Source organism: Protomyctophum bolini, assembly GCF_963924005.1.
Source record: "Protomyctophum bolini genome assembly, chromosome: 9".
Taxonomy (NCBI): Eukaryota; Metazoa; Chordata; class Actinopteri; order Myctophiformes; family Myctophidae; genus Protomyctophum; species Protomyctophum bolini.
Window position 1 is genome coordinate 40,819,523 of NC_137870.1, and position 17,277 is coordinate 40,836,799.

The following is a 17,277-nucleotide window of genomic DNA, read 5'->3' on the forward strand; positions in this document are numbered from 1 at the left end:
TATATGTTATATTTCAGTGATTTCTTTCAATAATATTCGGTTAATTAGGGCCCGAGCACTGCACAATGATTATTTTTGAGTGGTGCAACCATTCCTATGCGGAGCTACAGTATGTGTGTCACACATTCACACACACACACACACACACACACACACACACACACACACACACACACACACACACACACACACACACACAGTCACACAGTTCTGGGGACCCCCGGGGACCCCCACACAGAGTTGCGCCACGCATAGTCTGAACGCTGCAACATGAAGCCGTATCCTCTCTAAGCCAATTGGTCGATATTTGCTCCTTAACGTAATAATATCCAAGCCAGAGTACAGTACACTATCAACCCATTCTGTGGCAGTTAAAATGATTGTTAAAATGTGTAATCATCGATTAGGAAAGGCGTCACTAAGAAAAAACATAATTGCTAAATTAATTGAAAGTCTTCTGCCAGATTGTGACTGCATCTTAAATGCCATTGTGTTCATTTACATTTTAATGAGAGAGAGAGAGAGAGAGAGAGAGAGAGAGAGAGAGAGAGAGAGAGAGAGAGGGAGAGAGAGAGAGAGAGGGAGGGAGGGAGAGAGAGAGAGAGATTGAGAGAGGGAGAGAGAGAGGGAGATCTCATTTCAAACACAAATAACCAGGACAATGCTGTGTACCACCAACATTCAGAATCATTCTTATGTCGCATAGCAATACAAGGGCCTTCATGTCCTTTAGTGATTGACATAAGTATATAGGTCCCACACTTTGGAATGCTGTTTATCCTGTTATATTAGTGTTATATTAGTGTAGCAAAATACAAAATATCGACCAAGTCCAATAGACATGTATGTGCGTCAAACAGAAAAGTCCTATCTGATTGCATTAAATGACGTTATAAGCGACGATTTGGTTTGCCACTCGCTTTATGCATGCGCATAAGTATAGTAATCTCTTCTCTCACAAATTAAATAACATTTGCCATATACCCAAGTCCCAACCTACGTTTTTTCCACACTGCATGTACAGTATACACTGCAAAACATCTTGAATCTTGACCATACTGTAGCCTATACTACATTATCCATTATACATTGTCACACAAAAAGTAGCAAAAATAGCCCTTCTATGGCCCTCATTTATCAATGGAGTGTAAATTCTGCCTTAAATCCGAAGCTTGGGTTTTGGCGTGCGCTCACGCCGGCACGGCATTTCTGAAGTGATCGTAAGTAGCTGATCCTGGCCTAAATTTTAGTCGCAGCTTCGATAAATATCACGGTTGAAACTGACCCATCATTGAAATAACACACCCTGCAATATTTTTGAAACGCACAGATTTTATCCAAAGATAACATCATAAACATATTCTAGGGTTTATAGGAATTTTGGAATTTGAACCCTGAAAATGTTGGAATTTGAACCCTTGAAAGAAAGGACATAGAAGTGACCGCCAGACAGCAACAATATCGTAATTTGAATATTGAGCCAATATGTTAATGTTTACGTGAATGTCCTCATGTCAACTCTCTCTCTCTCTCTGCCAACCATATGGTGCTAATGCAGGGAGGCTATTGCCGACCTCCTGACCCCATTATACTAATGGGCATGCACTGAGAGAGGCTCCTACTGTTCCTTTGAGTGCTACAGTATCATTGATTTGGAGACATTTGACTGACATTATTTGCTCCAATCATTCCTAAATAAGAGAGGCATTTGCTAATCAAATCAATCCACCACAGTTGTAAACAGAAGGTCGTTCACTTTGCAAAGTTTGCATATAGCATCTGTGATAAATGAAAGTGTAAATGAGTGTGGGTAAATTGTTAACTCCAGTCTATGAACAATAGGATAGGCATAGGCGGCGGGTGAGTTTTACCTTTGGGTAGGCTATAGAATAGCGTTTGGGGGGGGACTCTCGCGGCCGAGCGAAGCGAGGCCGCCGCCGCGGATTTATTTATTTATTTATTTCCCAGATGGTCTAAAAATGAGTTATTTAGCATACTTTTACCAATGAATTAGCCTATACACAGACAACGACTTTTGGACGTCTTTTTCTCAAGTCTCGAGTCAGTCAGTACTCAGTGTAGATTACCCGGCGGTGTTGCTGCCCCTCCGGGAGTCGCGGCTCATGGCTCTACAGACGGCACAGAGACAGCAGTCACTCCGCTGAACGTGTCAGTGTTGCTGCAGTGGTGTGAACGGTGAACCGTGCAGCCTAGGCACTGGTGCTGCTGAGTTCTGACACAGCCGACTCACAGCTTCTTCTTCTGAATTAGGCTACTTTATATTTGCATTGAAAAATACATTTTGCTGTTTCCCAAAACAAACCAGCGCGCGGCCGCGCGCTACTCTTTGCTACAAAGCGACTGGAAGGACGAGGTTTACAGACATACCAATAGTAGTCAATCATATGCTGTATAGTGTATAGCCTATCCGATCAGCGATCACCAGGGGGCAGCGACAACACACACACACACACAATAGCCTTCTATAATGCTGCGCACATATATTATATATATTTAAAAAAATATCCAGCATAATTTTTGGGAAGGCTAAGCCTTCCCTAGCCTTATGCACCCGCCGCCTATGAGGATAGGATAGGATAAGCTTAATTGTCCCTAGGGGAAATTTGTCATAGACCTCCATATACAGTAACTGCTATTAAAAATTACATTGACTACAACAGGGGTGCTAACACAGACTGTCAGCAAATTGCACACTGCCTATTGAATAACACACTGTAGTTCGGGGATATGATATGATATGACCCAATCCCTAGCGCTCTCCTGCTATAGCCAGACTCATAGCGGGGGGGGATTCACTGACGCTTCCTCTATGCGGGGAGGAAGTGTCAGTGGATCCCCGCTATGAGTCTGGCCCCGCCAGGCTACTCTCCCCCCGCCCCCCACCCCTCTCTCTCTCTCTCTCTCTCTCTCTCTCTCTCTCTCAAATTATTAGTACATGAATGAATGACGTCTAATATGCCGTGCATATATCCCCATGAGGGAGTGATGCGCTGAGTGGGAAATTTACCAGCGGGTCTCCGAAAAATATTTATAGATCCACAAATCCTCTGTGTATGCAGGAGGAGTAGTCATAGTGCTGACGTAATTGACTGGCCGGGACTCGAGGGCATTCTGACATGGAACCCACAACGCATGGGCATGAAGGGACGCAGACAGATTGACCTGAAAACTTGATATGCGTTTATCGATCGACTTAGAATTCGGTGCGCGCATTGCCAATGTGCTGAGGGTGCCCAGTGGGGTGCATGCAGTACTTAGTTTAGACAGTTTTTGGTTTAGACTAGTCATTGGTTAGACCAGCCATTAGTCCTACAACTACAACCTATCTCAAACCCTCACCCTAAACCTATAACCTCCCACGGGGCAGCACACCTTAACCTATAACCTTAACCCATGTCTAACCAATGACTAGTCTAAACTAAAACTAAGTATGCACCCCCCGCCCAGTGTCGAGTCAGTCGTATACGTGGTTGTCCAGAAACACTGATCTGACCGATAGATATATGCACAGAGGCATAATATGGAGATCCAGAACCGCCATGTTGACTGATACGCCCATGGGCATACATGCTATTGATATCCATATGGTAATGGATATAATACATAGGGACAGAGTCAGACACATTCAGGGATCTCCAAATGTGGGTTCAAAAGGAACACAGACGTTGTAACCACTGACAATGGGTACGGGTAAAAGGGTACACATATATCTGCATGGGGCCAGTGTTGTCCCTGAACGCGTTCATATTTTGGGTGAACATGCAATTGAACGTACTGTATTTGTGCCTGATGAACGTCATTGTGGACAAGACGCGTTGTGAGCTTAATTGTAGTTCAACACGCGGAGATATGCAGGCTGTGAGAAACGAGAACATTCAGAAACCTTTGCCTTCACAATAAAAGCACGTGGCTTTCACAAGTGTGAACGCATAGGCCTATGCATTGTACGTGCGTCATGTAAACCGGTGGCTGGGCGCACACACACATGTGTCCCCCCCCCCCCCCCCCCCCCCCACCTCTCTTTGAATTTATTTACTTCTTTATTTCTGTATTTTTGGAGAAGAGTGGGTGGGTATAGTGGGTGGACGGGAGGGAAATTATGGGTGTCCATCTATTATAACATTGCTTAAGTTGATCACGTGCCAAAAGCGGTGGACAGAAACTGGTGGACACAAACTGGTGGACATGTGCTGTTGCCCCAACAGGGGCAGAAACAGGGCCACAAGGCCTTTTAACCACTCTATTTACACACACTACAACTCGCTTACAATTCGCAAACCTGGCAACACTGCTCCGTCTTCTCATAGGCCCTCCAGGCCCGCCCCCACACTACTTTTCAGTCTCACAATCGGCCATCTTGCTTTATATTTAGATGGGCGAGTGGACATTTAATGCAAATAAATTAATTATAGGTCCAGCAAGCAAATCATGATGGTCTGTTTGTGCTTAATAGGTCACAATTACATTCCGATTTTAGGTGTTGTGCTTTGTATGACATTTTGGCCAGTAGTAGGCTTATATCTATCTCAGCTTTGGCCTTTGGAAGCTGATGCAACACTACGGAATCCCTCAGAAATTCATCAACATCATCCAACAGCTGTATGAGGACTCCGACTGCCAAATCATCCACAATGGAAAGCTAACTTGCCCTCTTGAAGTTAAGACCGGGGTGAGACAAGGCTGCATGCTCTCACCAACAATTTTCTTGATGGCCATCGACTGGATCATGAAAAACACAACCATGGCCAGTAAGACTGGCATCCAGTGGACCCTCACGCAACAACTTGAAGACCTTGACTTTGCAGACGATATATGTCTTCTCTCTCATAAACACCAACACGCACAGTCAAAGCTAACACTACTCTCCGAAGAGGCAGCAAAGACTGGCCTCAAGATCAATGTGAAAAAGACAGAACTCATGAAGGTAAACAACAAACAGGATCTCCCAGTCCAACTACAGGGAGACAACCTCAAAGAGACTGACCGCTTCACATATCTCGGAAGCATACTGGGCAAGGATGGTGGATCAGACGATGACATCAAAAGCAGAATAAACAAGGCCAGACACGTTTTCACCACGCTACGACCCATCTGGAACTCCAAGGCACTGTCCCTCCATAATAAAATCAGAATATTTAACACCAACGTCAAATCAGTTCTCCTCTATGGATCAGAGACATGGAGAGTGACAAACACTACCACCAACAAACTCCAGACATTTGTCAACAGGTGCCTAAGGCGCATTCTGAACATCAGGTGGCCTGACAAAATATCAAATGCCAGCCTGTTGGAGAAAACCAACCAAAACTCCATCAGCCAGGATATGAAGAAGAGAAAGTGGGGGTGGATTGGACATACCCTCCGAAAACCTACTCACAACATCACTAGGCAAGCACTGGACTGGAACCCACAGGGCAAAAGAAAAGTGGGGAGGCCAAAACAGACCTGGAGAAGATCAGTGGAGAGTGAGGCAAAGTCGACTGGATTATCGTGGGCCCAGCTGAAGAAAACTGCTCAAAACAGAGTCCGATGGCGGGGTGTGATTGCGGCCCTATGCTCCACCTAGGAGCCTACAGGAATAAGTCAAAAGTAAGTCAAGTAACAGAAAGTTCTATCCAGACTAGACAGTCCCATCTCTCACGGAGCTGGGACTGACAGTACAGAGACGAGTCGAGGAGCAGAGCAGGCGCAGCAGCACATATCCAGCTAGCGAGCTAGAAGCCACAGGTGTTGCCACTATAACTCTATGGTAGAAACAAGCCACCTAGGTCTATACAAAATAAGACAAAAAGAAGCAACACTGGTCGTTTCTGGCCAGTGTTGCCAAATAAGCGATTAGTAAGTAATTTAATTTAATTTAATTTATAAGCGATTTTGGGATTATTTTTGTAGATTGAAAAAATATTGGGGGTCCTTTGCTCTTGGCATGAAAATGTTTGAGAACCACTGCTCTAAAACAATATTAGACAAAGTTTGAGCCACAAACACATTGCTCTCTCTCTCTCTTCTCCTTTTCTATAAATTAAATAGGCCTATTCATGATTCTGCTTATAGAGAAGTAGCCTATGTTAGTTTGTTTTATGGACTTGAGAGCTACTTTCAAATCCCTTTCTCACAATCTACAACAGAACGTTATCATTGTCATTGTGCTATAATAATAACTAATAACCCATCCGATGTGGAGTCAACTCCCGCAATTTCCTTCTTCCCATAGTGCGTGGCGAAGTAACTCTGGGATTGAGTGGCCGCGAAGCGGCCACGAAATTCTAGTGTATTACAAATGTATTTGTTGACATGAACAAGGACCCCACATGGGAGGGGAAAAATGTAAAAAACCCAATAAAAAGATTTATTTAAAAGAATATATATATAATTTGCTGGCATTTCACATTGCAAAAGAGCTATTATTTCCAAAATGTAAATTAAAAGAAAAAAAGACTATGAACTGAACGAGTTCATTTTAAAATTTCTGAACTGTGAACTAAATGAAAATAATTATTTAAAAAAAAAAGAACTTTCCCAACACTGCCTGGGGCAAATGTTCCCATGTTACATCATTCCCAAGCACAACTCTCTGCCAGGTCAGGTACTGTAGGGCCAGCAATGGGCCAGCAATGAATTCAGAATTTGCCACCCAGGATATAGAATATGAAAACTTTGACGGATCCGTCTTTGATCATCAGAAATATTATAGAGATCATGTGCTCATTACCGGTGAAGATTTCACTTTTTAAATCCTTCTGTGTCGCTATACAAACAAGCCAATATCAGACGATTTGACAGTGGCTTATAATGACTGTATGAGGTTGCTACTGAGAGCTCCAAGAAGCTCCAGTGCAAGCCAGATGTTTATCAGTGTTGTGGTCCCCAGCTGCTTTGCTACGCAATCTGTTTGTCAGTGTTGGGGTCCCCACCTGCTCTGCTGTGCTATACACAATCTTACAGTATGTATAGATTCATGTGTAGGGTATCATTGATATCATTGATGTCATAACTAACCCGATACGTAGTTCTGTCAGGTTCTCCTCTAGACTGTGGAACCATTGGCGAACTTGGCTGTATGTTCGAAGTCTTTTTATTGTATATTTCCTTTTATATTTCTTTCTATATTATTTTTTATTTATTATATCGTTGCGTCTTTTTTTACTATGATATGGATTCCCTTGATTCTGAAATAATTGTTTGGACAGCTTCTGAAGGAGTAAGATCAAAAAATATGTTAACATAAGTCAGCCTCCTGATGATGCTATAAGAATGCAGGTTTTTATAGCAAATTATATACATTTATGACACATCTTCATGTGAAAACCTAAAAATGTAGTAAGATATTATTATTAAAACAAAACAATTAAGTCTCCAAACCACCAACACTTTCTATTCCACCTATCAATTTATCTGGTGTGATGGGGTTGGGGGAGTTGGGCCCAAATGATTTGATTGATTGATTGATTGATTGATTGATTGATTGATTGAGCAAAATATAAAGACAATACCAAAGAATATGCAAAATATAAAAGGGAAAGTACCAGGAGGAGGCAAGAAGCCCAAAGAGCTTATGCTTATGCAAATGACATGATTGTAGTATAATAAATTAACGTCTATAACATGATTGAAATACTTGATTATCCATGACCTGATTATTTGATAATGGATTGCCAACATAGTTGGCATTAAAGGTAATGCATGGTGTCAAAACCATAGAGCAACCAAGCAAAACACAATAACAATAACAACAATAACAATAATAATAGTGTGATCTGATCAATCGGAACATACTTCAATGTGTTCTTATATAAATTAAGAGGAGACCAGTAGAGTATTTGTCGTACAGTGTATAGTACCGATCTGTATTTTGTATAAATGCAGGCACCAGCAGGCACAGCAGAGCTAGTTCTAACTGTTCTATGATGATTTATTATGCAGTCATGGTGGGTCAAAATGCACAACGTAGTCACAAGACACAAGCAAAGAGCAGATGTGGGACACAACCCAGAAACACTGAACACTCACAGAAGGCTTGGGAGGAAAACCTAGAAACAAATGGCAAACGGGAGACAGGGAGATACAGAGACAGCCCATAACATCTGGGTTCTTAATATTTAAAATGTGAGAGTTTCTAAAATGACCGCAATGTCACGCCATTCTTGTACACATGTAAACTGGTCGTGTGACAATGAAGTGAAGTTTAATATTAGTTGAGTTGAGGTCTGATTTATGCATTCAACAGATGTATTTAATTTCTTCTTTCATCAAGATAATAGTTCCACTGTGCTTGTACTCCAAATAAGCAGCTGATTGACCCATTGCTGCAGCTATTGTCTTACAAAATTGCCCTGAAGCAATTATTTCATTAAACAAAAGGCTAATCACTCACTCCCCAATTAATTAATAGCTTAAGTACTCATCCCATAGGGGCAATCACATGGATTTAAAGCTCAAGCAATCTTTTCATTTGAAAACAAAAAACAACCGATAAATGTATTAATGTTCATGGAATCACAAATTCCATGTAAAGGCACCAAAGTCTTGTAAGTCAATACATGGTTTCCATCACTTTTACTGGACATAATAGAGGTGAAAAATGACTCGCAACGGCCAAGTTCAACCCACGTCAGACAAGCCTTCAAAAAAACGCCCCATGAATAGAGCAGAGTCACTGTTCTGCCCAGGGGAGCTCTACATGTTCCACTTACTCCTTTCACTCGCACACTGTTTAATGTTTCATGCAGTGGTGGAAAGTAACTAAGTAGATTTACTTAAGTACTGTACTTAAGTACAATTTTGAGGTATTTGTACTCAGATCTTCAGATCTAAATGTTGTACTTTTTCTCAACTGCATTTATTTGAAAGCTTTAGTTAGGCTACTATAGTTACTTTGTAGATTTTCATTATTATGACAAAACATTCACTTATATACATTTCGGGCCATTTGAAAATAGCTGATCTCTACAATGCGTTGCAGGCTCACGTGGATGAGCCATTTTGACAATCGTTATTGTTATACATATTTAAAAGATTTAACATCATTATAATAATTGTTCAAACTTGAAATGAAATAGTGTTTTGAAGAAAATACAACATGGTTGAAAATCTAGTTAGACGGCCTCTGTATGGGAAGTTGTGTCATGATCCAAAAGGTATCCAGGAAAAAATCTGATATGACCTACCTACGCCCTACGGTGCAAGATTTATTGTGTTTATTGTGATTTATTGTGTGTGTGTGTGTGTGTGTGTGTGTGTGTGTGTGTGTCTGATGATGTGACACCTTAGCTTGTGGATCAGTTTGTACATCATAAAATATGTGTCTCAAGTGGTGTTAATCAGAATAGATTTTTATTTGTTGTTGTTGTTGTTTTTTAAGATATATTTTCGGGGCTTTTTGCCTTTTAATGATAGATAACAGTATATTATAGTCTGGTAGGAAATGGGGAGAGAGATTCGAAGGGAAGACAGACAGGTTAGCAAAGGTCGTCGGTATCATCGGGACCCCTAACCCGCGGGGGCGCTGTCAGTCTGGATCACCAGCCCAGGTGTCCAGACAGCTATACAGCCAGCAAGGGATTTGTTTGAAGTAGCAAGTTAACCCATTCTGACCTGAGATCAGATTCATATGAGGTTTCCACTGGACACACACTGGTTCTGATTAACCCATTCTGACCTGAGATCAGATTCTAAAAAATGTCAGTCGTTCTTCGATTTTTCAAAAATAGCAGACCTACAAGCTCGTAGCGCGCCACCGAGTGGCGCGCTATGAGCTTGTAGATCTGCTATTTTTCAATGGCTAAAGCATAACATGATGCTAACACCCAAAATGGGTTCCCGTTCAGAATGGGTTAAGTGCTGATGTTCCATGGACAGCGCCATGAGCGCCACTGTACTCAGGAACTCACCGAATATATATTTCATGAACGTGAAGATCATAAGACTACAACTACTTCTATAGCAGTATGACACATGAGACTCTGCAACATTCTACTTTTCCTTGATATATATTTTCTACGTAGTGTAGCTTGTATGTGTCTCTCTATACCTGTGTGTATTTCCAACTTGTGATTTCTTCATTCAGAAATGTAGTGTATGGTTAGGTTTAGGGGTTAACAAAACTGTCAGCGATTGAAATCTTTATTTCTCCAAACAACAATAAACACACAACACTGTGCGTGCGTGTGCACATGTTTTTACAGTAAATAATGCATGCGTGCATCTCATGGTTTAGACACAAACACAGACTGTCTGCCGATATTATTTCAAGAGTACAGCTGACACTATCCCTAAAATTATTCATTCATAAGACTAATGTATGCTCTTTAATAATAGAGACTGTGATGTTGATCTTCTTTGAAGCTTTGTAAGGGTAGTGGATGTCATATTTATATATCACATCAGTCACATATTTATGATGGAATACTGGAATACTCGCCTCAAAACAGTCATACACCTGCATGCCTATATTCCTATATGCCTTATTCCTATACGTAGACCAACCCAAGTAAACTAGGCCTACTGTATGCTTAAAAGGTAAACCTCACCTTACTCCTAACCTTAATCCCAGTAAAACTGTCCAACCCCAAACTTATTTCTAACCTTATTCTCAGTACAACAAATACAAGAATACAATAACCGAGTGTGCGCGCGAGTTTTAAGGCGAGCATTCCAGATACCTTATGGTGTGTCTGATGCTCATCATCTTCTCCTGTGGAATTCACTACAGACAGTGCTTTGAATAACAGGGAAGTGGCTGGCTGGCAGAGCCTGTCTGTATAGGACCCCCAGGGGCCCTTTGGGGGCCCGAGGGGGGTCCAGCAAAAGAAGGTAATATAGATCAATATTTTCCCCACTTTATCTATTTATAAGCTGGCTAGATCTAAAACACAAGAAAGAGGGGAAGGGCCCGAATCCCATATCCATTTGGAGGTCCTTGACTTGATAAAGTTTGAGAAGCACTTTTCTTCAGTGGTACCAGTATAGCATAAGAGGGGGGTGGGTTGTGTGTGTGTGTGTGGGTGGAGGGGGGCGTACTTCAAGTCTCTGTGGGCGTGAACTCTACCTGCGTGATTCCAGTTCGCCGAGGGTGCCGGTATATAAAGGCACAAAGGAGTTTACCTGGAGGCATCAGAGAACAATATCCAGCCAAAGGACAACACAAGACAGGATTTACTTCGCCAGTTTTTGTCTTTTTTGTGGAGGATTTGTACTTCAAGAGGTGAGTTTGGATTACTCACTTATTATACAGTACACATTTTCTTTGGTCTATGACGTGAATATTTGATTGGGGTTTAGTCACTCAATCCTATAGCTCTGCTTCAATTGGCACCATGCCTAATTTTAAAATGTTCTTCATTAATAATAATAATAATACATTTTATTTATATGGCGCCTTTCAGGTCACTCAAGGTCGCCTAACAAAACAGAAAAGAAATACAATACAATAAAACAAGTTTAAAATACACACAAAGGCCTAAAACATTGCCCTAAAAATGTGGTGAACATGTGCTACTGATAGCAGTTTACTATATGATAGAACACAGTTCCATATTATAGTGAGCTGATATTGTGATGACTGCTCTCTCCAAATATTATGAATGAAAGATTACTCCATAAGTAATGTTATCAGACTCACTGTGGTCTCACGCGTGTGCTCTTATTACCAGTTAAAGAGAACCAATCAGCAAAGAGCAATTGAGCAAAAAGAATAAAGAATCTATTTCATTAACCTTCTGAATCAAATCAACTTTATTGTGCAGGTTGAAATCATGCAAGCACTGCATAATTAGTTTATCATTAACGGCCGTCAAGAATATAATAATGAGCAATAACTTGGGCGATAGTGTACGATCAATACTACATCAGTTTAATCAACTGTTAACTATGTTAATCAACTATGTTAATCAACTATGTTAATCAACTATGTTAATCAACTAAGTGAAAGGTGTGAAGTGATTTCGTTTTCACCTGAAGCTATTTGTTATCATAATAAGTGTGCCCAACGTGGAAAGTGTTTTGAGTACATCATATCGTGTTACAGTGTGGGACAATGTTAGGTCTAATCATGAGGTGTGAAAGAACTGGGACCCGATCAAAAGGGAGCTATAGCTAACAGTAATCCAATGATTATTGGATTACTTAGCAGAAAATGCATGGTTTAAGACAAGTAAGCTGAGGGTTTTAGAAACAAAAACATATAAGCTCACTGCAGTAGGTGTTTGGCACGGCTTGTGTAACACTCTCTAACAAGCATTCCACCATCTTCCAAATTAGTAGTTTGGGAGACTTGGCAAGGACAAAGAACTGCATTTAATTCTCACCGGTTACCATATCCTATCCATCAAACAGTAGATTTATATGATAGTAGGCCTATTACCGGTGATGGAACCACAGATTGTTGTCTTCATGCAGCTGTTGGATATTCCAAAACCTGTTGGTCCATATTAAAACCTCTACCTGTATACAGTACATAGTTGACCGGGGGTCCCCCAGGCGTCTATACTAGGCCCTCCTGTTTTTCCTTCTGTCGGAACTCGGGTGGAAACCTCATATTGTCCGAAACTGTTCCCTTCCAGGGTAGCAAAAAATAGCAGATCTAAACAAGTTCAAAATACATTGCTTCAAGCCATGTTTTGAGCTTGCAGACCTGCTATATCTTTAATACTTTTGTGTGACACTGTAGTATGATCATGTAGTAGGGCATTCATTTACAAAATAATAATGATAATATTTTACTAAATGTTGTGTGGAAACCTTTTACAATCCAAAATGCGTCCAAATTGTGCCTGCTGCCTCCGAAACATAATAAATAACGTATGCTAAAGTTGGGCATTCTATTCTGGGGGGGGAAAAACCCGACAGTGACACCATGCACTTTTCAAATCTATTATATAAAAGCTCACAATGCTTTTAGGAAACGGGTCCTTTGTGAATCGCACACAGCCTATTCAAGACATTCTGAACTTGCTTTAGTGGGAAGTTATGCGTGTGTGTACAATAATAAGGTAAATAATACCACAGCATGGCATGCACACAGGATTATAAACATTCAGCAGGGATAAGTGTGTGCACATGCACATAGCAGCTTGTAGCTATATAGCTGAACTGGCCAATGAGGCCATACATAACTACTCTTTAGTCCACACCGAGTCAGTGCCAGGTATGTACTGTCGCTGGGGGGGGGGGGGGGACAGTGTTAAAAGTTTGATTATTATATTTCATTGTTATGATAGTATCACAAGGAAGGATATTTCTTTGCCATTGCTTATGCATTTTTAATATTTTGTGCTGAATATAGCGTGTTGGAAACTGCTTTAGAACTATAAAAGATAGCAGTCTGACATTAATTGGCAGGGCAGCTAGCTCTACATGCAGAGTATAGCCTACTGAAAAAGCTGGGAGACATATATGCTTATCTTACGCTGACAAGAAAACAATGGTTGGAACTGTATTTATAAACTTAAAATCTAAAAGCGAAGCATTATATATTGCTGAACATATAGGTTATTATTCATAAATAAACTATTCATATTGGTTAGGTCCGACAGCAATCAATTGGATGTATAGATACTTATCCCATAGGATGCAGCCTGTGTAATTGTTGTTCTATTAATGTTTACAGTGAGCCGTAACCCAGGGCAGTTGGGCCAGTATTCTGCAATATTTACCAATGACATGCTTTATGTTTTGGATAAGTGCAATGCTTTATTTGCAGGTGATACAACTATTTATTTTGCATGAAATAGTATAACTGAACTAAGAAACACTGCAGTCTAAACTACAACTATTACTTGACTTGAAAGGCACTAAGAATGATAATCAGCTGTGCCTTTCACTCCAAGAACCAGCTATTGTTCAAGAGACACATTTGCTTGGTGTAACACTTGATGGGCAGTTATATGTCAGGGGAGAAATATACTGCAAATATTGGGAAGAAAATGTTTGGGAGGAATATCATGCATCAGAAGTTTCTCATTTATTACGCCTGCCTTGAGAGTGTGAGTGACACAGGCCTGCACTCACTTTAACTCACCCTCGTCACTGCTCTGTGGTCTAGTCGGGTGCAGCCAAAAAACATATGCCAAGCTCCAAATTAGCTTTGGATGAAGCGGCAATAAGCCTCATGCTGCACTATACTGAAGAGAGATAGCATGCCTCATAGAGTATAGAGGAGAGGTTGGCAAGCACCTTAACAGGTTTCTTTGAATATGATCCGTAATACCAAACAACCAAATTGTTTCAAAACTTTTCAGCCCGTGACCCAAAACTGAAATTAGATATTCGCCCAGGACCCAAACTATAGTGATCGGCTATATTTTCACTACGTCTTAAATATTATGTTCTTATTTATGGAATTTCTTCAATTTTTCTTTCATTTCTTCATGACATTACTGGAAAAAAATCGTTAGATTTAGATTAGAAATGTATCTATCGCACATTGCCACGGGTTTATCGTGCGCAACCCTTATTTTGAAGAGCCAAATGTCCGTAACTGGATGTTACAATGACTCCGTGTTAATTCATGAAATGTGTGGCTTCTTTGGGAATGTTTTTTGAAAATGTTTTCAAATAATATTAATTATTAATTATATTATTAGTTATGGGGACCCATAACAGTGTCCATAATGTGTCCCGGGACCCACAAATGGGTCCTAACCCACTATTTTGGGAAACGGTGTTCTAAAGTATTATTATGTTAATTGTTTTTACTTGACTTCAATATTTCTCTTCGGAAACATTTCCCTTGCTCACTGTACTCATGTCATTTCTCCACCAGGTCGCGTCGACTATACTAAATGTTAGGCTACTTCCGCGAGCGCATCCAGGAGAGGCTGGTGGAGCGGCGGGTCCGCAAGGCGCGGCTCGTGACCAAAGATGGCCGCTGCAACATCGAGTTCGGCAACGTCAACTACAGCAACCACTTTGCCTTCCTGGCCGACTTCTGGACCACCTTCGTGGAGTTCCGCTGGCGGTTCGTCCTGCTCTTCTTCATCGCCGCCTTCACCCTCAGCTGGTTCGTCTTCGGCCTGCTGTGGTACTGGATCGCCCGGAGCAACGGGGACCTCGCGTGGCAGGCGCCGCCCGAGGGCCACGCGCCGTGCGTGGACAACGTCGACGGCCTCACCACCTCCTTCCTCTACTCCCTGGAGACCCAGACCACCATAGGGTACGGCGGCCGGGCCATCACGCCGCTGTGCGCCGGCGCCGTGGCCCTCATCATCATCCAGTCGCTCATCGGAGCCGTCATCAACTGCTTCCTGTGCGGCATCATCCTGGCCAAGATCTCCCTGCCCAAGAAGAGAGCCAAGACCATCCTGTTCAGCGACATGGCCGTCATCTCCCCGAAGGAGGGCGCCCTGTGCCTGTCGATCCGGGTGGCCAACATGCGCAAGACGATGATCATCGGGAGCCAGATCTACGGCAAGCTGCTGCGGACCACCGTCACGCCGGACGGCGAGACCATCATCATGGACCAGGTGAACATCGACTTCATGGTGGACGCCGGGAAGGACAACCTCTTCTTCGTCTGCCCCCTCACGCTGTACCACGTCATCAGACAGGGCAGCCCGTTCTTCGAGATGGCCATCGACACGCTCCACAGGCAGGAGTTTGAGCTGGTGGTGTTCCTGGACGGCACGGCCGAGTCCACCAGCTCCACGTGTCAGGTCCGAACCTCGTTCATACCCCAGGAGATCATGTGGGGCTACAAGTTCCTGCCCATCATTTCCAGGAGCAAGGAGGGCAAGTACAAAGTGGACTTCTCCAACTTCTCTAAGGTGGTGGCCGTGACCACTGCACACTGCGCCTACTGCTTCCACAACATAAAGGGCCACCATCTCCACACCAAAGACGGACAGGACAACGAGGGCTTTGAGGTGATTGATATGTGTGATCATCACATCACCAAGATGTGACTTACTGAGCTTACTTGTTGTGGGTGGACATTGCCACCTTATTGGCAGAAGCTTCCTCTTAAAATAGCCGATCTACAAGCTCCCAATGTGACGCATTGTGTGCTCGTTAGTCGGCTAATGTCGGCGAAATGATTTGGTGTGGAGGAAAAAAAAGGAGTGGAGCAAGTACCGGAATACACAACTGGGAGACAACGATTAAAAAGGAAAGTATAAAAAGCGGAAACTGTTCATAAGTGCCAAAAGTACTCGATCTGTGGGGTGATGCGGTGGGCTGACAGAATGTGCAATGAAGCAGTTAGAACTGAAATAAAGACAAAGACATTCTTACTTGAGAATACACAGATAAGAAGAACAGGGAAATACATTCTGTGCTACATTCTTACTTGAGAATACACAGGGAACAGGGAAATACATTCTGTGCTATTGTGATGTATTTCCGAGTCTGGAGTCTTTGCTGACTCCAAACCCGTCTTCAGAATGCGAGGTGAGATCCGGGCAGGATAAGAATGCTTCTTTTGCAATTCAAGAATATTAACGGGAAATCATTTTGCAAATATATTCAAGCCTCTGGTGGCGAATGAAGTCGAGTTGTTTAACCTGACCTCCGGGGTCGAACGTCGAGCACATTTCAGAAATGGAAAGAAAGAGAAAGTGACATGTGCCTAAACCATACACTCACTGACTGGACAGATAAATGATTGTTGTTCTGCACTGTATTGTATTTCAGAAAAAAAGTCTGTACTTAAATACTTTTAAATCATGTTGTTTTTTTATGAGGTATCTGATACTGAGGCACTAGGTGGTTTTCTCTTATAAGAGTATCGTTGAACACAGTTCTGATTTTAAATTATGGCTGCATGCAGCACTGTACATATAGCATGAATCAATCAACACTGTTTATATGGCTTTTTTGTATTTGATCTCAGGGAAAAACATTGTAATGAATCAAATAAAAGATATTTTTGCATTCAAAATAATTTCTCTTTGTTGTATATAGCTTCATATGGGGCCATGATAGAAATGGGGTCGGGGCAACATAAAATGACAGTTGCCAACCCCTATGACACATCTTCATACACAAACAGAGTGAAGTTGTGACAGCAAACGAGCATGTGATCCAAAAACAGCGAAGCGTGGTCATTTGAAAGGTGAGAGCTGTTGCTGCCCACCATGTTGCCAGAGGCTTCTAAACATGACACCAAAACTCGTCATTTCGAGAGGCGGCAAGGCGTGTGTCGCCTGTGTCTGTTATGCAGGCGGACTTATGTAACTTAAGTCACCTGTTTGACCTCAAAGAGAAACTGCATATAAAATAGATACAATTGAATAATAATAATAATTATTATACTTTTAACCA

General features: G+C 41.9%; 1 protein-coding gene across 1 annotated transcript; it reads left to right on the forward strand.

The window, feature by feature from the left end:
* Positions 1 to 11,138: 11,138 nt before the first annotated feature.
* Positions 11,139 to 16,891, forward strand: LOC308321089 (ATP-sensitive inward rectifier potassium channel 1-like). The gene is made up of 2 exons (XM_080771879.1): positions 11,139 to 11,224; positions 14,783 to 16,891. Exon 2 carries the CDS (start codon positions 14,802 to 14,804, stop codon positions 15,918 to 15,920), a length of 1,119 nt encoding a protein of 372 aa, XP_080628005.1. The 5' UTR covers positions 11,139 to 11,224; positions 14,783 to 14,801; the 3' UTR covers positions 15,921 to 16,891.
* The last annotated feature ends 386 nt before the right edge of the window (positions 16,892 to 17,277 follow it).